The 19147-nt window shown below is 41.5% G+C and overlaps 3 protein-coding genes across 4 annotated transcripts; 1 reads left to right on the plus strand and 2 right to left on the minus strand.

The window, feature by feature from the left end:
- Positions 1-40: 40 nt before the first annotated feature.
- LOC121296653 (pancreatic secretory granule membrane major glycoprotein GP2-like) lies at positions 41-4640 on the minus strand. Its single transcript, XM_041222418.1, has 9 exons — positions 4560-4640; positions 4113-4161; positions 3298-3399; positions 2990-3198; positions 2386-2543; positions 1912-2157; positions 1287-1449; positions 658-766; positions 41-311 (listed from the first exon to the last, which is right to left on the minus strand). The coding sequence occupies exons 4-9, from the start codon at positions 3188-3190 to the stop codon at positions 166-168; spliced, it is 1023 nt and encodes a 340-aa protein (XP_041078352.1). The 5' UTR covers positions 3191-3198; positions 3298-3399; positions 4113-4161; positions 4560-4640; the 3' UTR covers positions 41-165.
- A 183-nt stretch (positions 4641-4823) lies between these two features.
- slc7a6os (solute carrier family 7 member 6 opposite strand) lies at positions 4824-8351 on the plus strand. Its single transcript, XM_041221147.1, has 5 exons — positions 4824-5063; positions 6197-6526; positions 7255-7461; positions 7554-7671; positions 7962-8351. Exons 1-5 carry the CDS (start codon positions 4878-4880, stop codon positions 8102-8104), a joined length of 984 nt encoding a protein of 327 aa, XP_041077081.1. The 5' UTR covers positions 4824-4877; the 3' UTR covers positions 8105-8351.
- A 1075-nt stretch (positions 8352-9426) lies between these two features.
- LOC121296051 (Y+L amino acid transporter 2-like) lies at positions 9427-18797 on the minus strand. 2 transcript variants are annotated; one of them, XM_041221210.1, is made up of 10 exons: positions 18714-18797; positions 15256-15848; positions 13587-13712; positions 13193-13337; positions 12590-12713; positions 12167-12270; positions 11656-11752; positions 11289-11438; positions 10640-10823; positions 9427-10094 (listed from the first exon to the last, which is right to left on the minus strand). In XM_041221210.1, the coding sequence occupies exons 2-10, from the start codon at positions 15788-15790 to the stop codon at positions 9904-9906; spliced, it is 1656 nt and encodes a 551-aa protein (XP_041077144.1). In that variant the 5' UTR covers positions 15791-15848; positions 18714-18797; the 3' UTR covers positions 9427-9903. The 2 variants fall into 2 exon arrangements, with proteins under 2 accessions (XP_041077144.1, XP_041077143.1); XM_041221209.1 differs by having other exon boundaries at positions 15256-15859; positions 18714-18796.
- Positions 18798-19147: the final 350 nt, after the last annotated feature.

A 19147-nucleotide genomic window follows, 5' to 3' on the forward strand; every position in this document is an offset into this window, starting at 1 on the left:
AAAAAAAAAAAAAAAAAAAAAAAAAAAAAAAAAAACAAAAAAAAAAAAAAAAAAAAAAAGTCTCCAACCCAACAAGCTGTTTCCTCTGATTTGTAAAGTCAGAACTGACCCATATAGACTGCTCTGCATTACAAGAAAACCCCAGGATAGTCATATTCCCCCCTTTTATGCAACATTTCTAAAGGACTTTATCTTCATAGTCAGCTGTGATGCTCTCTTATTGGTAGCTTTGGCGATCGCGATCAGAATGAAGATGAACACGATGATCAGAACCACAGCACCAGCAGGGAATGCTGCCACCAACAGCAGGTCTGGGGAGAAATCAAATAGATGCACGTGAATGGAAAAATAAATTTGAAGACTTAAAACACTGCTTGGATATGAAGTCGGAGAAAATTTGGCAGGCATTCTAGTTTTGCAATCCACATTTGGTGTATTTCTGCAAAATAAATGTTTGAAAGGCCAGGTTTCGAGCCTGCAGTTCTTAGTCTTCCACTAATTGTGGATGTGTATATACAAAAATTATGAAGTAGCTACATTGAGCACATATAGAACTAATGCACATGACAATTTAATATAAAAATTAATGTTGATAAATTAGAAAGAAAAATAAGACCCCCATGCATGATCCGCTCATCACAAGTAGGTAACAATTACTGAGTCTTTGTTCCTCTGGCATTTTGACTTTAATGGGACCGTATGACAGCAATCCCTGGCCCTCGCTCTCTGAAGCATCCCTTTGGTCCCGTCTCTTAGTGTGGCAGATCTAGTGAAATAGGACATGGTTTTAAAAAAAAAAAAAAAAAAAAAAAAAAAAAAAAAACACAAATTTAAGTCATGATCAGGTCTTTTGTTAGTTCAATTGCATAATTAAGACATGTTTGGAACAAAGATTTGGACCCTGTCCTTCTGAATCAAGATCAGGGGTTGCCACATTTCTGACCACTCTAGAACAGGTTTAACATGTAAAACAAAACTATTTGCTACTTCAAAAACCTGAATGGAGGTTAAATAGTTAATTAGAAAAAAGCCTTGAAGGGCCAACATTGTCCATTTCTGGTCAAGACAAAGGACTGGGAGGCACGGTGGTGGAACTTTCCCACACAAGCATATTTACTGTATTATCATAACACAAAGCACTCCCAGCATATAGACAGTGTTTGGGACCCCTATATGGGCTTGTTCTTCCGAGACATGCTACAGCACCATGCATCAGCTCATTTCTGGTTAAAGCTCTATAGGGCAAAGTAGGCAATAGAAGAGCTAAACTGGGAGTCTGTACTCACCGCTACACAGGCATCCTCGCTTGCTGGTACACAGAGACGCACTCTACAGTGCATGTACCACTCAAAGGGATAGACCACAAATCTGAACATTTCAAAGCTTAACTGGACAAAGCCATCTCGTCCATTAGTATTATGGAACGTCAGCGTTGGATCTGCTTTGCATCTGCAAAAATAAATGCCCAGGCAAATGACAGCACAGTTTGACTGGTTTCACAAATCTTACAGCCCCAATTGGGGAACGTAGTCAGATTCGGGCAAGTGACACCAATTAGAACTTGTTTCTAAGCTTCACCGAAGTATTATATAGCACTTACTAGGGTTAAGTTAAAACTAGACATTAAGAACATAAGGATAGATGGCACTTCCAGGAGCCCCTTGTAAGGGGAACGATGGGACTAGGAACCATCGGTACAATTCTACTCAGTCTTTTATAGATGATCGATGGGGACTACAGGCCAAAATTAATATTGACTCGTTCCTCCTTTAAAAAAAGAGAGTCAAGCTTCTTTGCAGATCTCATGCATATACATCACCCCAAGTTATCCCAGCAAGTTCAAATGAAACAAATCCAACATTTCACCAATCCCAGTACATTCCACAGAGCATGACTAACCCAGTGGCTTACCCATCTGAGACGAGAGTCTGATTGGGGCCCACAAGTCCAGCTTTGGGGTCATCGGATTGCGACGCCCAGCAGTCAATGACACGGACCCGGAAGAAGCCATCATCCTCAAGGATCCCGATCTGTATGTAGACTCTGCTTTGGAGCTTCAGGATGGGCACCGTGGTGTAAGGCTCTTTGTAGGTACCGTCCTTGTAGATGTCAATTCCAACTGTGGCCTCTTTCTGGTTCATTCGAATCAGCGAGTCACTGATTAGAAAAGACAGTTCCTCAGCCAAAAGGCAGCAAAAAAACAAGTCTATAAACCAGTGTACAAAGTAATGATGTGCACCTCAGAATGTCCCTCTGAATTTATTCTGCACTGTGCTCAATGACACCACTTCTAAACACAGGCCCAGTTAATTCAACTTAAAGGCAAGTTTTCCTTTAAGGCGACAGGATACCCTGCATTGAAAGAGACCACTTGTAGAAACTCACCTCTTTGAAGGACGGATGGCGATTGGGAAGCTAACAGTCCTGTCGTAAGGATACACGCAATGGAACGTCACATCCACCTGCCGTTGCCTCACTATAACTGCTGTTGGCCAGACTCCAGAACTCAGCACATTTGCATAAACGATATGGGTCTTATTAACCTAGAGACAAACAGTATCGTCATTCATGGACCTGGACTGACTACTTTAGCAGTTTCCTGTTAGGCATCACATGATTTCCATTTTCAAATAAGACAATTTAGCAGGGCAGCAAACTGGATTTACACATTTTCCCCAACATGCTGTCATCTTCCTCCACTATCTTCCCTTCATCTCATCAGACCTGTTACATACCAGTAGTAGATTTCTGTATTTGTACCTGGGATTACAGCTTTGTTATTTAGAATACAGTAAACATTCATGTATAGTTTATACTACTTTACAACTTGCACTTATTGAATTACTGGAGCATAATTGGAACTAATGGCAAACAACTCTGCTGCAATTGGAATTCTAATTGAACTGAAGTCTGCACCTTACCAATTGGTTTTAGCCACCAACATGCTTTCCACTCCGGGATGGTTCAGAAATTCTCCTGCCACACTTACCTGCGGTGTCAGCCCTCCACACATGGTGTAGTTCTCATTATTCATGGCAGCAGTGTAGTATAGTATTCCGTTCAGCTCTTCCTCAATGGCAGTGCAGTTCATATTCAGCAGGTGCAGCATGCTCAGACTGACATTATTGTAATCAAAAAACTCCTTCACCACCATCACTTTAAATAAGTCCATCTCACAGATCACCTCCATACGCAGCTCTGGGGGGAATGCAAAGGGGAGTGCATGAGAACAAAAGCATAGGCTTTGATAAACTTAATGAATTTGCCCAAAACAGATGAATTGGTTTAGTGCCTTACGGTCACATGCGTTTCCATAGAAGCCAGCTACACAGGAGCAATTACCGCTGACCGAGTCCAATTCACAAGTACCAGGATCCACACACACACTGGGATCACAACCTGCCAAAGAAGAATCTTTAGTATAGGTCAGTGGTTCCCAATCCTGGTCCTGGGGAACCACTGCGTCTGCTGGTTCTTTCCAACTGATCTCCCAATTACTTAACTAGAACCCTTAACTGAACTGGCTCAGTTACATTTTTACTTGTTTTCAACTTTGAGTTGCAAATTAAGTTAGCAACAATTAAACGTTTTAATTAAGCAAGCAATCCGTTCAATGAAAGGTCTAGTAAAGAGCTCGTTGAAATTAATACCAGCAGGGGGTCCCCAGGACCAGGATGGGTGAACCAGTGGAATAGTTTGTATGTAGACACTCGGAGGCCTGGTTCATTTCTCTTCCAGGAATGCAATAGACTACCTGTTACATGATGCATTTACTTAATATATCAGTACATTTCCTATTCATAATACACCGAGAACAGAATCAAACGGGTTTTGTCTGTATATCTATAAAACCAGATTCAGTTATCAAACTGCATGTTCGCGCAGTCACAAGCGCGGAGAATTCTGAAAAGAGGAGACAGGTGTGATCTGTGAAACGTGTTGCTATTTTCTGGAGAAAAAAAAGGGGCAAAAAACTACAATTCGAATGGAGTTTGAATTATTAAACTAATGTAACGCTAAAACGGACAGTCGTTTAGAGCACAGGCCTAAACTAAAGCCATGCAAGACAACACTGAATTTATTAGCCAACTAAAACGCTTGGTAACACTTACCTAGCCCATAGTCGAATGAGCAGCAAAGAAGTAACACACCGATAAGGCACTACAAACGAACAAAAATAAACTGCATCAGAAAGAACGCCAGAAAATAAATATTACCAATAATACCTTCGATGCTATGAACTGCGTCTTGTTCTTTTTGCAAAAATTAATTATGAAAATAACAACAAGTAAAACTTATTCTGTAGCATTTACGTTTTGTAGGATAGTTCTTTATTTTTTTTAATTCTCGACTTTAATCAAATATGCATCCCAATAGCGATAAATACTTGCACGTACCGATTTTCCCATTTTGCATTACAGTAGACAACAAATATACATATATTTCTCAATCGTTGCCAAACTTTAAAAAGTAAACTATTACATCTACGTCGGCCGGCTGAGAAGCATTATAAACCTTTTCGACAATTAGAAACTCGCGTTTTCAATTGCCCTACATACCCAAGTCGTTCAGACAACCAAGCTGTTGCTAATTAAGAAGTGATTACAGACACAGGCACGTTTTGAAGCGCACCTTTTTTTATGCAATTCAATTAAGAATGATTGCATTCAGCTTGTTTCATTGGCAGGGTATTTGGGGATTTGACTGTTTAACAATAAATCCACCCACCAGCAAGGCTAACCACGCCTAATAACCAATTGTATTTCTATTCTGGGTCTTGATGCCAAACCTACCTGACCTGTTCCCGCCCCTGCCCTGTTAGTAACGCCCCGGCCCCGGCTCTGGTGCTGCGTTGTGTAGATGTATGTATCTGGAGCATGGCTGCGACTGTTTTGAGGGTGAAGAGGAAGCGAGGGCTTGACCCTGCCGATGCACTCTTGCTGGCTTGCAAGCGTCTAAGACCTGAACAGGGATCAGAGAAAGCCGAGGAACCAGCTGCCCAAACCGGGGACCCCCAGATACACAGTTCTGTCTTTAAACTCGCCGCTACTGTCTCATCGCAGGTAAGGGCCGCGCAGTGAAGCCTCGTTTCCGAGTGCAGAGGGATGCGGGGAGTGAGAGAGATATATCGAGACGAGGTTGGGGAAGCAATGAGTCGACATTATTTAAGGGTTGTGTTTTTTTTTTTTTTTTGTTTTTTTTTGGTTAATTTTTATTTCTTTTAGCGGTGTTTAATTTTATAAGCAGCCATTTAAGACATTTAATGACAAAACGCTTTATTTACATTTGGGATTGGAGTGAGGTTAGGCCAATTCCATCGTCACTCGTGTTTTTTTTTTTGTATTTATTTATTGTTTTATTTATTTAAGAGCCTAGGTGTTTTTTAATTTTTTCTTTTATGGGTAAGGCAACTGAATTTTCGCTCGGGGTCTGTTAGAAAACAGCACGCGGGGCGCCAGGGCAGTGCAAGTTAATGCCACCTGAACAATGAAACCACATCTTGGTTTGATTTCAAACTGGGGCTGCCTGCCCAACCTGCAGTCCAGCTTGCACCCAGACATTACAAAATGGGTAAAGACCGCTTGTACGGTGTGTTGTGCCTCTATTGTACAGCTGCAGTTCATAAATTAACCTAGTAAAACTATTTCCCTGGTACTACAATTCAGTTTTGTTAATCATTTTCTTTGCAGTCCAGAGATTAAAGATTGCCTCTTGTTAACGCTCGGTAAGTGAAGTTCGCAGTGGGTGTCTGTTGGAAAGATTGATTTCTGCTAGCCTGCAATTATGCATTAGGCTTGGCGATGAAACATCAGAATTGAGAGTCTGTTTACTATCAGATCCTAGTGCTTTATACAAACACACATTTCTGTACCCATTTATTATTTTTTTTTAAAAACTAATCAACAGCCAGTTCAATTTCAGACTGTTATTAAAAGTCCAAAATATCAACATACTGCTATTTGAAGTGGCAATAAAACACTACAAAATCAAAATGATGTGAAAGTTGTCTTTGTTGAAGGACAGACAGTGATATAGTGCAAAAAGTGCTCAATGCCAACGTTTCGTTTGCATGCCCATCCTCGGTGCTTACATTTTATCTTCCAAAAGAATAGGCTTACCACTCATCTGTAAGGTTCTCTGTAGCTAATTCTGGCCCTTTATAGTTAGTAAGACTGTGTCTTGACTCTCCTTGCAGGATGCTCCGGTGCAGAAGCACGTCCGGGAGGCTTTGTCAAGAGACCGTGCCATCCAGGCCCTGCGGCCCTCATCTGGGAGCTCCAAAAGGATTCTGGGAGAGCTGCGCGCAGCCAAGAGGGAGAGCAGGCAGGAGGGCCGCTATCGCGTGCTGTCTAGCCATCGGGCCGGCATTGCCAGAGAGATGCCAGCGTCCCCTGGCGAAGAGGGCAGCAGTGCGGATGCACAACCGCAGGGCGACGGTGCACAGGGTTCCACTCTTGCGCTGGACCGCGGGGAGTTCCAGGTCTTTGACATCGTTCAGGAAGAGGAAGAGACAGACACTGCAAATGTAAGTATGCTTACCTTAACTCCCCTTCTATGGGTAAATAGAATGGGCTTATTTAAAACCACAAGCTTCACTCTGCAGCTTGAAGAAACTCGACAATATATTAAATTCACTGTCCAGCATGCTAACCTCAAAGCTACTATCACTGCTTTTTTGCTTTTTGTGCGGCAGTGTATAATCACTGACTTGCCAGAAGCCTACTACCTTATGGCTTTCAGATAGGCACCAGCCCTGTAAAAAAACACTACAACTTGAATGTTGCTGTCCAGGTCTGAAGTTTTTTTTTTTTTTTTTAAACCACTACTATGCTGCCATTTAAGGTTGAAAGTGTTTTTTTTCCTCTGCTTAATATTTTAAGGTAATCTTCTGGGTTCAGTAGGACTGTGAGTGGTGTGTTGTTAATTTCACTTGTTATTTCTCCCAATGATTTTTGCAAAAAAAAAAAACACCTCAGCTGTTTCTAAACTAAGGGCACTTTAATTTATTACAATTAATTTTGATGCTTGTAGTCCTAAAAGTAAGAGTGCATCGGAATTTAAACAAACCTGAACTTTCACATATCATTTAGAATCAGAATGTGTCGATGCATGTAAGAGAGAAACCAAAAAAACAACTCGACAACAAATATTAAACAGATAGTAGAGTTCTAAGTTCTTTCTGGCTATTTTTTTGATGTTCACACATCCCCTCGCAAAAGAACATCCTTTGACCAATTGTTTCTTGTTTCCTAGCCAGTGCCCTCTGACCCCGAGACGATCCTGTGTAACTCTGTGAAGCTGATCCGGGAGAAGCTGACTGTGTCGGACTACGGAGCCGGGGCGGAGCACCGCGAGAATGAGAGCCAGTACGTTTACGATATTTACTACCAGGAGACTGCGACGCCAGGCTGGATCCAGGATATCCTGTCTGTCAGACCCTGTTGTCAGGAGAACGAGCTGGTAGGTAGCAGTGCTTGAGGGAAGAGTCGCAATGGCTCTGGAGACCCTGTGGGTTAGGGAGGTCACCTCGCTAAGTTTCTGCTCTGCTCCAGGTCCCTGAGGAGGATCCACAAGGGCAGGAGGTGTACGAGGATGAGGATGATGAGAATGACGAAGGGAACTGGAGGAACGAGTATCCCGAGGAGGAAGATGACGACGATGAGGAGAGAGGCAAGTCACAGTTATGTTTTGGTGGCTTTCGTCAGTAAAGATCAGGGTATGGTTGAGGATTGAATTGAGTGGGAACAATAGTTTAAAAACTGTAGATTGGATAGTTCAGCTGAGCTTGCATTATGCACAAGTTGCAAGATAAATCTAGCACTTTAATATTACTGGGAAGGAAATAAGACTCCTATTGTATAGTAGTTTGACCAGCAAATGAATACAGGCTTGGTTAGCCACAGTGTATAGGTTATAAGCTCTGGTGAGTCTTAACTAGGTGTGTATGCTTACCCCTGCAGGGCACAGCGACAGAAGTGAGGGTGACTCTGATGAATATGAAGGGGTGCAGAGATACGGTAGGAGGTCATGGGACCAGTACCAGCAGGACGTCCTGCGGGAATTTGATTACCAGGGCGAGATGGGGAACTTTGACTCTGACTGACTCCACCGAAATATCATTCGAACTGTGCGAGCATGGGAAGTTGCTGCGTTTTGATTGGAGGGGAAACTGCACTCCTGTGTAGGTGGGGGGAGGGGGTGATTTGGCACTTGTTTTGCAAAATGCATGCAAATTGATGCCCTGTTGCTCCGGAAGCTCTTGGGGTGTTTTTTCTGAACAGATAGCTATACTGTATATATTAAAACCTGGACTGTAAATACATATTTTTTAGTAAAGCTATTTATCAATACTGTGGCTTCCTGTATTTATTTCAAAGGATTTGATTAGAATAGATGACCGACCACGCAGTGTTGATTGTCAGCTTTGCCACTGACTGCTAAGAAGATGAACCCCCACTGAAACATGATGCCAACTAACGATCCATTACCATGGTGGTGAAGAGGATGACGTGAACCCTTTTGGATAACAAATGTATCACGTGGCCTTCATGACTCAATGCACCTTTAAGACAGGAAGGTTTTGCTTGCACGTGGTGTGAGAATGTGTCTAGATTTGAATAGAATCGTAAGTGGAACTGCATTGAAATAGGGCTAGCTGTGAAGACCCTGGATTAGTTCACCTAGAGAAATTCACAGCAGTTGTTCCAGCCATTATTCTAACTATGATTACTTTCATTGGGATTCCAAACCATGTTATCTTGTGATAACATGTTTCTGTTTGTAAAAACAGAAGTTACTGGTTTACAGAAGTAGCATGTACCCAACGTTAAAATAATAAATCCAGGACCTAAAGAGAGCGAAGCATGAGTCATGTGGTAGCTGTAAGTACATAGCCTATTCAAGAAGATGGCAGTCTCTCTTGCTTCTCTGGGATTTGATCCACTCTGAAACATATTAGGGCCTTGTTTACTCATTGCACCCTTTCGCTATTGCGTAATTCAAGAAAAAACTGCAGGTTTAGTTTTTACACACCGACTTGAAGATTTATTTATTTATTTTTTAAAATCAACATCCTTGAAAAAGTAAAATAAGGCAATACCCACTCCTCGTCTTTTATAGTTAATTCACATTTCCTACATATTCATACATCAACAGTCATACATAACAGTGCTGGAACTTAAAAGTGGAAGACTGATGTGAGGTACAGTACATCTTCCCTGGTGATTGTCCCATCAGGTTTCAAAACCATTTTTGTAAATCAACTCATGCCTAAATATGCTGTGCATAGATATATTAAATATACAATATTCTACTATCTATATGTATGTAGTGCCTATAGAAAGTCTACACCCCCTTTTCAAAATGTTCACCTGTTGTTGCCTTATAGCCTGGAATTAAAATAATTTCTTTTTTTCATTTATCTACATATCCTACCCCACAACTTCCAAGTGAAAAAAAAAATTCTAGAAAATTAATTAAAAATAAAAACTGAAATACAAATGGAGCATTTAAAGTGGTGAGGTCAGTAGGTGGTTCAGCAACCCCACCCCCAACATCACTTGAAATAGGTGCAGCATGGACGGTGGTTCTTTTTGTTCCTTTTGGACTGGAATGTGGTAAGTACTGAGTGTGAGTGACAGCGGCAGCACAATGTGGAATGTAGAAGTTCGGAGGACTTTTGTTTGTAAAGAGCACGCCTGAAAGCTGCAGCTCAGTAGCTGAAGTGTTGTGGATTAGAAGACATTGACCAGAGAGGTTTGAATTCAGGCCCAGTGTTTGAAACACCTGTCTGCTGGTAAGAAGTTAATAACCTCAAATAGTGCGACTTCTGCCAGTGGTTAAAGTCCCCACCTTAAATGAAAGCAGGGTTCAGGAGTCTACATGAAACCTTCCTAATGGAGTCTATCTGTCTTTGTGTGTTTCTTCAGTTTGGTGTTCTCCGTTTAGGGACACTGCCGGTGTCACCAATCCTTCCCTCACCCCACCAGATTGAGAGGCACTGGGATGGGGGTGGGGTCTCTTGCCCTGTTCACTGACGTCCATCTCTGTGAGCACACAGAAACAGATGAGCTGTGTGACTCTGGTCAGAACCGCTGTCAGGATGGAAACAAAGAAAGACACTGAAACCCAGTCTGTGCACACCTGTATTGGAGAACCATTTCAAACAGTTTGCACAATCTAGATGTAAAGAAATCATTTAACAGAATGGTTCTTAGAAGCAGGGTTGACTGTACGCTGGCAAACAGCAGCTACTCCCCCCCCCCCCCCCCCCCCCACCCCCAAAACGTCTTTCCATAACATTTTGGCCTACAGTAAATGTACAACAGATATTAGTGTTGGGGCTGATGTGCAAACTACTAAATTATTTCAAAAGGCAAACAACCTAACTTATGTAAACTATCTTGAATTAAATACCCGTGTTTATATCTAGTTACTAATAAATAAAGCACATTCTCATAAGTTTCTTACATTTCTCTGCCCCGTTTCCCTTTTTGGAAGTCTTGGTACATTAATTACAGATGCTTTTCCATTTCCACTTCCCCCTTACACAGTGTTGCAATGCCCAGCTCCCCACCCTTCTCATGTGATACAGCTTGATAAGCAGGAAATCTGTGCGGAGAGCCGGAAGGGTACCTACCCAGCAGCTTGCCGACGCAGGGTGGTCGCTTGGACTTGGGCAGGTAGATTCCCAGCAGGTAGACGGGCACCCCCGACAGGGCGATGGCGATCCCGATGAGGGAGTTGAGGGTGTCGCTGTAGAGGGGCACCGCCACCAGGAAGACTGAGCACAGGCAGAACACGATGGGGAAAAACAGGCTCAGCTGCAGGGAGAGACAACAACGATTAAAGCTTGCAGAGGCTGGCTCACGTTTATTGCCAGGCTCACAGCCAGCCATGTGTTGAAAAACTTCCAATGTTGAATGCATTAGCTAAAATATATTTTTTTACCTTTATTATTTTTCCCTCAAGCAAACACATGTGTGAATGTATAGCTCTCATTATGCAGACTTTGTATTAACAATACTAAACTCCATGTGGTCATAGATCATCACTAACGTGAAAGTCAGATTAAAAGCTTTATCTGAAAGCAACGTTTAATAAAAAGTACAACAGCAAGCTGTGATCCGCTTACAACATGTTCTTCAGTTGTTTCCTTCTTTGTCAGGACATACCATACTATGCTATACATTCACAGGGAGGTTTTGTTTAAGGCTGCACAGATATTGTTGGCTTAACAAATGCTTTTAAAGATCGATTGTCCTGAAGAAGTCATAACCGTCTCAAACCTTGAGTGGTCTGTGTCTGTCTGGTTCCTTCCAGCGCAGGTAGATCTGTCCAGCTACCGACAGCCCCACGAAGAACCAGTAGCTGAAGCTGTAGTAGTTAATGAGCTGGAAGACATCCTCCACAGCCAGGTATATCAGGGCCATGCCACACTGTGAACAGATCAAGCAAATTACACAACCAGGGAGGAACTTCTTTCCACTCGCCACTGGAGGGAGCACTATACTGTAACTGGACAACAGAACACTTCAGACAGGAACTGTAATTCAAATCAATTGAACTGGATCCCAATAAGTCAGTTGCAGGTTGCAGGTTAAACATGCAGATAGATCTGGAGGGATGGGGAGGGTCAGGACTGGGCACACTCACATTGAAGAGGAGCGCGGGGATGGGAGTGAAGCGCTCCACGTGGATCATGGACAGGGCGTCTGGGAGATGACCTTCGCGTGACCCCACAAAAAACAGCCTGCCAGCAAGGAACAACAGGAAGACATCAATTTCATAGCAACCTGCCTCCCTATCCATCCACACGTAAAAGTAAAAAGGCACTGAAAAATGTTCAGGGTTTGTAGTTATACTTAAATTCACTCACAACCAGTTCTGCTATAATTCTTTCTCAATGCGAGACACTGGCTAGAAGAGAAAGACATTGTCAGAATTTGTATTTTATTTTAGTATTAAGACATGTAACTACCATTGAGTGTTTTATAGTTAAGGATGAAATACCTACAGGGTCAGGGTAAAAATAAAAAGCTATAACACAGTGACACAACAGGAGTGACCGCACTGCAGGACAGAGAGATATAAACAGCCAAATAGACACTCCCGGCTGACGGCAGACCTCACATACAGGCACTGGCAGGGGAGAAGAGGGACCCACCTGGAGGCAGCGATGACGGATGAGTTCAACCCTCCATAGCAGGAGAGGGCCACAGCGATGGGGATGGACCATCTCATCACACCCAGGGTCTGGTCAGCAAAGGTCTAGGGAAAGAGGAGGGGGAGAAAGGGCTTTACGTTCTGAAATGCAGTGGATACAGAGCGGCCTCACTCAAACTGCAAATACAGATCCAGCTAAATACTGTTTTATCATTAAAATGAAAATTAAGCGAAACAAACATCTCTGTTTTTGTTCCAGAGCAAAGTCTGCACTAAGAAGGATGTACAGGCTGTTAACAAACAAAATGAACAGGGAAGTAGCAGGGTTGCCACGTCTTTCATTTCTTAAAAAACAGAAAAATTGGTGATGTAAATTTGCCACTGGAGCAACATAACTCTTGATTTAAATAAGCAGCCTTCTCACCACGGCGACCGCATCACTCGAGAGGATGGCATTTATGTCCAGCACTGCGTAGTAGGCCACGTTCGTCAGGATGTAAATGACAGTCACCACCGGCATGGAGATCGCGATGGACAGGGGCAGGTTCCTGAGCAGGGAAAGAAAAGCCTTCAAAAATCATAAAAACTCCAGGACCACGGTACCGAGAGGCTGGGATGGAGTGTGTGCAGACTGAGGACGTCTCGGCTCGGACAGCTGGCAGAGTCAGTGTTGAGAAAGGAAACGTCTCGAATCCGAGTGGCCATGGATTTCTGAGGTCGAAAAACATTTACATTTTTAGCAGTCGCGCTTTATAGATGAGACACAATGACCGAAATCTGCTTGGATTACTTGTTTTTACTGAGCACTTGAATATTAAATCACTGAGTGAACGCCTCAACATGTTTCTATTTAAATATCTGAAGTTCACCCCGAGCCCTAAAGTGTTAAGTGGGAAACATCTTTCCAGTCTTCGAGAGTATGGATAATGGAAAGGTCTGTGCTAGATGATATTCCTCACTTCATTTCACTGCATAGAGAAAGACAGACAGATTCAACAATACATCTAGACAGGCCTCGGCACAGTACCTCTCAGGGTTCTTGATCTCCTCTGTGACGAAGTTGAGCGTATCCCAGCCAGAGTAAGAGAAGAGAGCGGAGTAGGTGGCCAGGGCGATGTCCCCAGGGTTCCAGGACGAGCCTTTGAAGGAGGACTCGAAGTGCTGTGTGTTCCCTGCCCAGAGGAGACAACCGCTGGGGTCAGCCCCACTGGCCACTCCAGCCCTTCCACCTCAGTATTTCAACACACTCTCACTACCACACACACACTAACCACTTTCCCAAATCAAAACCCTAAAAAGTAGATTCCTCACCGAGTGTATTTTTAAAACTGTAAAATGAGAAATGCTTTGTGCACAGTGCAAATTCAGTTTTGCAGGCTGACAACCCTAAATGGAGTGACGAGGAGGGAGTTTGCACTCACCCTGGCACAGCTTGACGAGGCCTGTGACAATGATGACAATCAGCGCGATCACCTTGGCATAGGTGAACACGTCCTGAACTCTCGTGCCCCATTTCACGTAGGCAGAGTTGATGAAGGTTAACAGACCTGCAAAGGCAGAGAGTAACAGTGGAAGAGCAGAGCTTCACTAACCAGCATATTCACCTTTCACACTGATATTACCATGTAGAAACAGTGCACTGTATTAACACGCGGCACACCGAAACTAAAACTTCTATCTTAATTGGGCTTTGAAGTGGCGAGTGTGTCTTCGTGTTATGAATAAATGTTGAAGGATATGTCGTAATCATGCCTAAGTATCTATACTTAAGTTTTTTTTTTTTCTTACTGCACCTATAGATTTATGTCTACTGCTTGAATTTTAGTGAATGTTAAAAGACTGCTGGGGACAGAACAATGATTAAAAACAGCTAACCTGACAGGTCAAACAGGTTTGTACAGCTGCTATCGTATGTTACTGAGGTTGTGAGGGAAAGCTAATATTCAATCATCAATGTACATTTGCAGATATTCTAAGAAAACTTCACTCGTGCAGAACAGATGTTGCAATACTGCTAATGCTGTGATGATGTATGCTATCCAGAGGCAACGTTTGCACACTGGCAGGGGTGTTTTTGCTTGCAGCATAACATTCTAGGTCTAGCAGCATTCTAGACCTAGCTGATTATAACTGTGTGTTAGGGTGGCTGAATTAAAGGTTTGTAAACATTCTACGTTTACCATTTAAACGTCTTATGAACATTTCAATGAAAAAGTAGGTTTGATTTAGTTTTTTAAATATTTTACTTTGAAGGTCTTTTCAAATTTTACAATGATTTCTGCATTTCATTGCATGGGTTTATAATGGATCGATATGTAAACGATTAGACATTTAGAATAAATGTCTGAAATCAATGCAATGTTTTTCTTTAATAATAAAACTCTGACATTTAATTCCACCGGCACTTTAAAAGTTAAAACCTTTGCAGCCTTAAATTTGAAACCCACTCTAAAAACATCTGTCTCTCTCCCAGTAGGGGGTGCTGTAAAAGATGGTACCCTGTGCCAAGCATGGCTTCAGTGCAACTGTGCTCGACAGTTGTTTGCAGTGAGCCTGGTATTACAGTGATCGTCTGTGCGGTATTCCTGAAGTAAGCAATTAGCCCTATTAAGTTCACACAGTGAGTCGAGCAGAGACTCAAATCAGGGAGGGTTAGATAATGTACAGGCAACCAAACAGAATCTTCTTTTCTCACTCTTACACATTTATAAGAAATCACTCCCATGTTACTTTTCTACTGCAGTATATAACCACAGCTCTGTGTGTGTGTGGTCCCTAGTCTCTTCCAGGTTTTAACTGGTTAACTTTCTCATAGGTTTCTTAAAAGTGTTGCCTAAGAATGCATAGAATCACCTTATACTGTGTATCATTCATGTTCTGTTTTGAAAATGAATGAAACAACTGAAGGACATGTTTCATGCAAGCTGATTTAGCAGTCATGATATAGAACTGAAATTCGCTGTAATTTCACAATGCTAATCCACCTACCTTACCTGCTCACAGCAAGCATCTCCACACACAGAAAGACAGCACAGCAAGCAGAGGAACACAGCACAGTTCTACACAGGCAGCAGCAGCAGGGGTACTCACAGATGCAGGCGGCCGCAATGAGTCTGGATGCCAAGTAGGGCGGCTCGCAGGTGGGGAAGAGAGGCTGCACCAGGTAGTTGGCGAAGGTGATGGCAATGACAGCCTGGCTGGTGGGCTCGATGATGAGCAGCGAGGTCCACAGCCGGATGAAGGCAATGAAGCCCCCAAAGGACTCCAGGATGTAAGCGTAGCTGGCCCCGGACTTGGTGATGGTGGTGCCCAGCTCAGCGTAGCACAGCGCCCCCACCACAGAGAACATTCCCCCGATTGCCCAGATCACCAGGGACAGGCCGTAGGAACCGCTGTAGATCAGAACCCCCTTCGGAGACACAAAGATCCCAGAGCCAATCATGTTGCCCACGATGAGACTGACCCCATTCAGGAGAGAGATCTCCTTCTTCATCTGCATGGTCTCCTGGCCCCCTTGCTGCTGCTGTGATGCCTCTTCATTCAAGGGCTTGCTTGGTTCATGTACTCCTGAACTAGCGTTGGCAATGCCGTCGGACGCTTCTGCTTGTATCCCTCTGGCCGCCATCTTCAATTCTTCCTCCAATCACCTTCCAATTCTTCCTCCAATCACCTTCCAAATCAGTCTGCAAGAACACTTCATGACAATATGTTACACTGATAAGATCTTAATGTCACTCTAATTAATACCAAGCCCCGATATAAAGAGGTTTGATCATCAAAACCTCTTGGGCTAGCCCATGTAACTAATGTAACATTTCCATAGCATTATTATTATTATTATTATTATTATTATTATTATTTATTATTATTATTATTATTTTATTATTATTATTTTCAAATCTTCCTGCTGATGTTTTTGAACCCTGGCTCTAGGCAATAATGCTGCCTTTGTCACGGAAGATGATGAACAATTGCAGATAAATTATGTTTGGCATCTCTGAGCTCAATTTTACTGGTCTTGTATGTTTTTCTATCCAACAGCCTTCTTAGCGAACATTAGACGGACGTCCCTTAAAATATTCCCAGTGTTTTAAAAAAATAAAATAAAAATGTTATCACCATATTTTGGCTGTGCTGTGGCCTGTGCAATGACCCAAGTTCATGTTTACTTAAACCTAAAATAGAATTCCTTGTGTGTTTGTTTACTTCTTCCATTGTATGGCCTTGTGTGTACTCCACCAGCAGAAATCAGAAACAAAAACAAAAACATTTAGGCTATCCACCTTTTCTTAGTATTATATAGCTGAAAACAACTTTGAAATTACATAAAAGATAAAAAAACAAACAAAACAACCTTTTTTTTTGGCACAGTGCCAATAGGTAATACGTTTAAGCCTTGCGGTTGTTTTGTTTGTGTTTTTCAATCCAGTTGCCTCTCCTCCTCCCCTTGTCCTCATTGGTTCGTTCGTAGCAGGCCAGCAACTGTGGAGCTCTCTGTCATTCTGCATGCTGATTTTCCATAGGCTCACCCTGTTTTAGACATCCCTATCCTGCTTAGCAACATCTGCCATGAAAGCAAACTGTGGTCATCACCATGGTGATTTGTTATAACTGAAGCAGATCAATACCTACTCCCTCTGGACAGTTGGTTTGCCTACCCAAAAATCCAGAACCCTTTGTTTCAAATAACAACTAAACATCTAGAGACTGATCTGCATGGAACATGGTTTTACATTTAGTTGTAAGTTGTATTTTTTTGTTGTTGCTGAGTTAGGGAACCTAATTCATTTTGGATTTCTCTTTTAATTTGTTTACGCTTTGTGTTTATAGCAGCGAACCCAGCAGGCTGTGCGTGAGGATTCTTTTATCACTGCAGCACATGCCATTGCATAAGCACGCCCTTTAATAGACTATTAGCAGGCTGTTTATTCAACTTAATTGGAACAAACAGTCGGTCTTGGGATAACATTCCAACAGTTCTCTGAATACTCTTTGTTTTACTGAAACAAATTCCGTGGAGAGGAAGGGCTTTTTGACCTGTACTGGCCGACAGTAACAATCTGTCCCCTAAAACCAAATAATGAAGAGGTTATCCGTGTTAGCGCGTTTCTGTCCTACACGTCTAAAGATGAAACCAGTCACATATGTCTATTTACACTCACATGGCCCCAGAGCAACTAAAATAAACAGTTAACCAAACTCTTTCAAGTCTGACTCAAATTAGGAGACTTGACTTTTCACACCTCACACAATGTTTGCAATGTTTATTACAATTCTTTACAATGTTTTCCTATGTTTACCACGATTGCACTGTGTTTTATTACACTTTGCTATGATTTACTAGGGTCAATTTCAACGCAGTTTGCGGAAAAAAAAAAAAAAAAACCTAAAATGACATTAGTTACTTTGCCTCTGGTAAAGACAGCACAGCAAGATAGACAGAATAAAAAATAAACGTGATATTATTTTGATATCTGAAATATTTTTGTATTACTTTTTGATACTTTATAGTTAAATGTGTGTTAGATGTACTGTACTAGGCTTGCTGTACTTCGCTATAAGCACATTTTGAATGACACAATTGTCAAAAATGCTCAGTTGGGAGTTGGTTTAAAATGATAACGCACAAAATCAAGTACAAAAAATCTCAATAATACAGCAATACAAACAACACCCTCCTTCCTGCCAGCCTCCCATCTCTTTCTTTGACAAGCTTTTCTTCTTGTTCTTTGTTATTTTGAAAAACAAGAATACTAGGACAGACTACCCCCCCCCAAAAAAACACCTCAATCATGTGGCAAACACACAAAACCTAACAAAGTTAACACTGTGCTCCAGTCAACACCTTATAGTAACCTCTATTGAATGTTACAAGACTAATTATTATTATTATTATTATTATTATTATTATTATTATTATTATTAATAATAATAATAATAATAATAATAATAATAACAACAACAAGTAGAGGCAGCTTATTCGTAAACTTTAACCGCTTCTTTGCTTATAATTACGTGCTAAATTAAAATGAGGGTCATTTTTAAATTCTTTAAATGCTGAAAGACAGTGTAGTGTTTGCTAATGTATGCACAGTGTACACACAATATACAAACACGCCGGTACAACTGTATAATATTAATAGGGTACCTGACACCCTATTCAACTTCTCTGTTAAAAATGTTAATTAGCTTAAATGCAGCCAAGTATTCAACTACAGCTTTAGAAAAACAAACTGCTATATGCATCTGTTTTGCTGCTGAGGGAAATAGAGCACAATTATAGCTAGCCTCTACGGTATAGGATATGCCCGTCATTATTCAGCATTTTTTAAAAAAAAAATTTTTTAATGTTTTTAAATTACAAGTTTTTTTCTCATCTCTATTATCATTTTTTTTTTTCTTAATTCTGAGGATGGTAAAATAACATTAATACCAGAAGATATGACACGACGTTACAAAATATCCCTTTGTCGTCTTTCAGTTTGTTTCTCTAAAAATATATATTTTCTACAATACCCCATTTGGGACATAAAATATAGAAACCTTACCTCTCTGGGATTGCCACTGCACTGCACCTGCTTGCGACAGCCAAACATTGGAATAAGACAATTTTCTCCTCTCACTGAGATTCAGGTAAATCAGGCAACCAGCCCAAATATAATCACGTGGTACCGGCTTCACATGACAGTCTCCACAGGCACTGATAGTTTCTAAAATCCTATGATGTGTTCCTGGCTTTTGCTGTAAAATTTTCCTGCTACACTGTAATGCACAATATAATAAATAAATACGTAAATAAAACAGTTTGTACTGTATTATTTATTTTGTTTATTTAGGGCGTCAGCACACAATTTCACACTCGCCTCGTTTTGCTTATCTTTTCCATTGACCAAAAAACAAACAAAAAAAAAAAACAAACAAAAAAACTCCCAATTTTGTATTTTCAAAAGTTGACATGTATGCAACATTATACACATAGATT

Source organism: Polyodon spathula, chromosome 21 (genome assembly GCF_017654505.1).
Source record: "Polyodon spathula isolate WHYD16114869_AA chromosome 21, ASM1765450v1, whole genome shotgun sequence".
Classification (NCBI taxonomy): Eukaryota; Metazoa; Chordata; class Actinopteri; order Acipenseriformes; family Polyodontidae; genus Polyodon; species Polyodon spathula.

Bases quoted from the DNA above. Each gene is read 5' to 3' on its own strand.
- LOC121296653 (XM_041222418.1), bottom strand. From the start codon at position 3,190: ATGGAGGTGATCTGTGAGATGGACTTATTTAAAGTGATGGTGGTGAAG. The intron at 2,544-2,989 runs GTAAGTGTGGCA...GTTTGTCTCTAG, and splicing joins GTGGAGGGCTGACACCGCAG to GTTAATAAGACCCATATCGT. The intron at 2,158-2,385 runs GTGAGTTTCTAC...TTTTCTAATCAG, and splicing joins GCCATCCGTCCTTCAAAGAG to TGACTCGCTGATTCGAATGA.
- slc7a6os (XM_041221147.1), top strand. From the start codon at position 4,878: ATGGCTGCGACTGTTTTGAGGGTGAAGAGGAAGCGAGGGCTTGACCCT. The intron at 5,064-6,196 runs GTAAGGGCCGCG...CTCTCCTTGCAG, and splicing joins CCGCTACTGTCTCATCGCAG to GATGCTCCGGTGCAGAAGCA. The intron at 7,462-7,553 runs GTAGGTAGCAGT...GCTCTGCTCCAG, and splicing joins GTTGTCAGGAGAACGAGCTG to GTCCCTGAGGAGGATCCACA.
- LOC121296051 (XM_041221210.1), bottom strand. From the start codon at position 15,790: ATGGCGGCCAGAGGGATACAAGCAGAAGCGTCCGACGGCATTGCCAAC. The intron at 12,714-13,192 runs GTACTGTGCCGA...TTCCCTGCTCAG, and splicing joins GAGATCAAGAACCCTGAGAG to GAACCTGCCCCTGTCCATCG. The intron at 11,753-12,166 runs GTGGGTCCCTCT...CCTTGCTGGCAG, and splicing joins TCCGTCATCGCTGCCTCCAG to GCTGTTTTTTGTGGGGTCAC.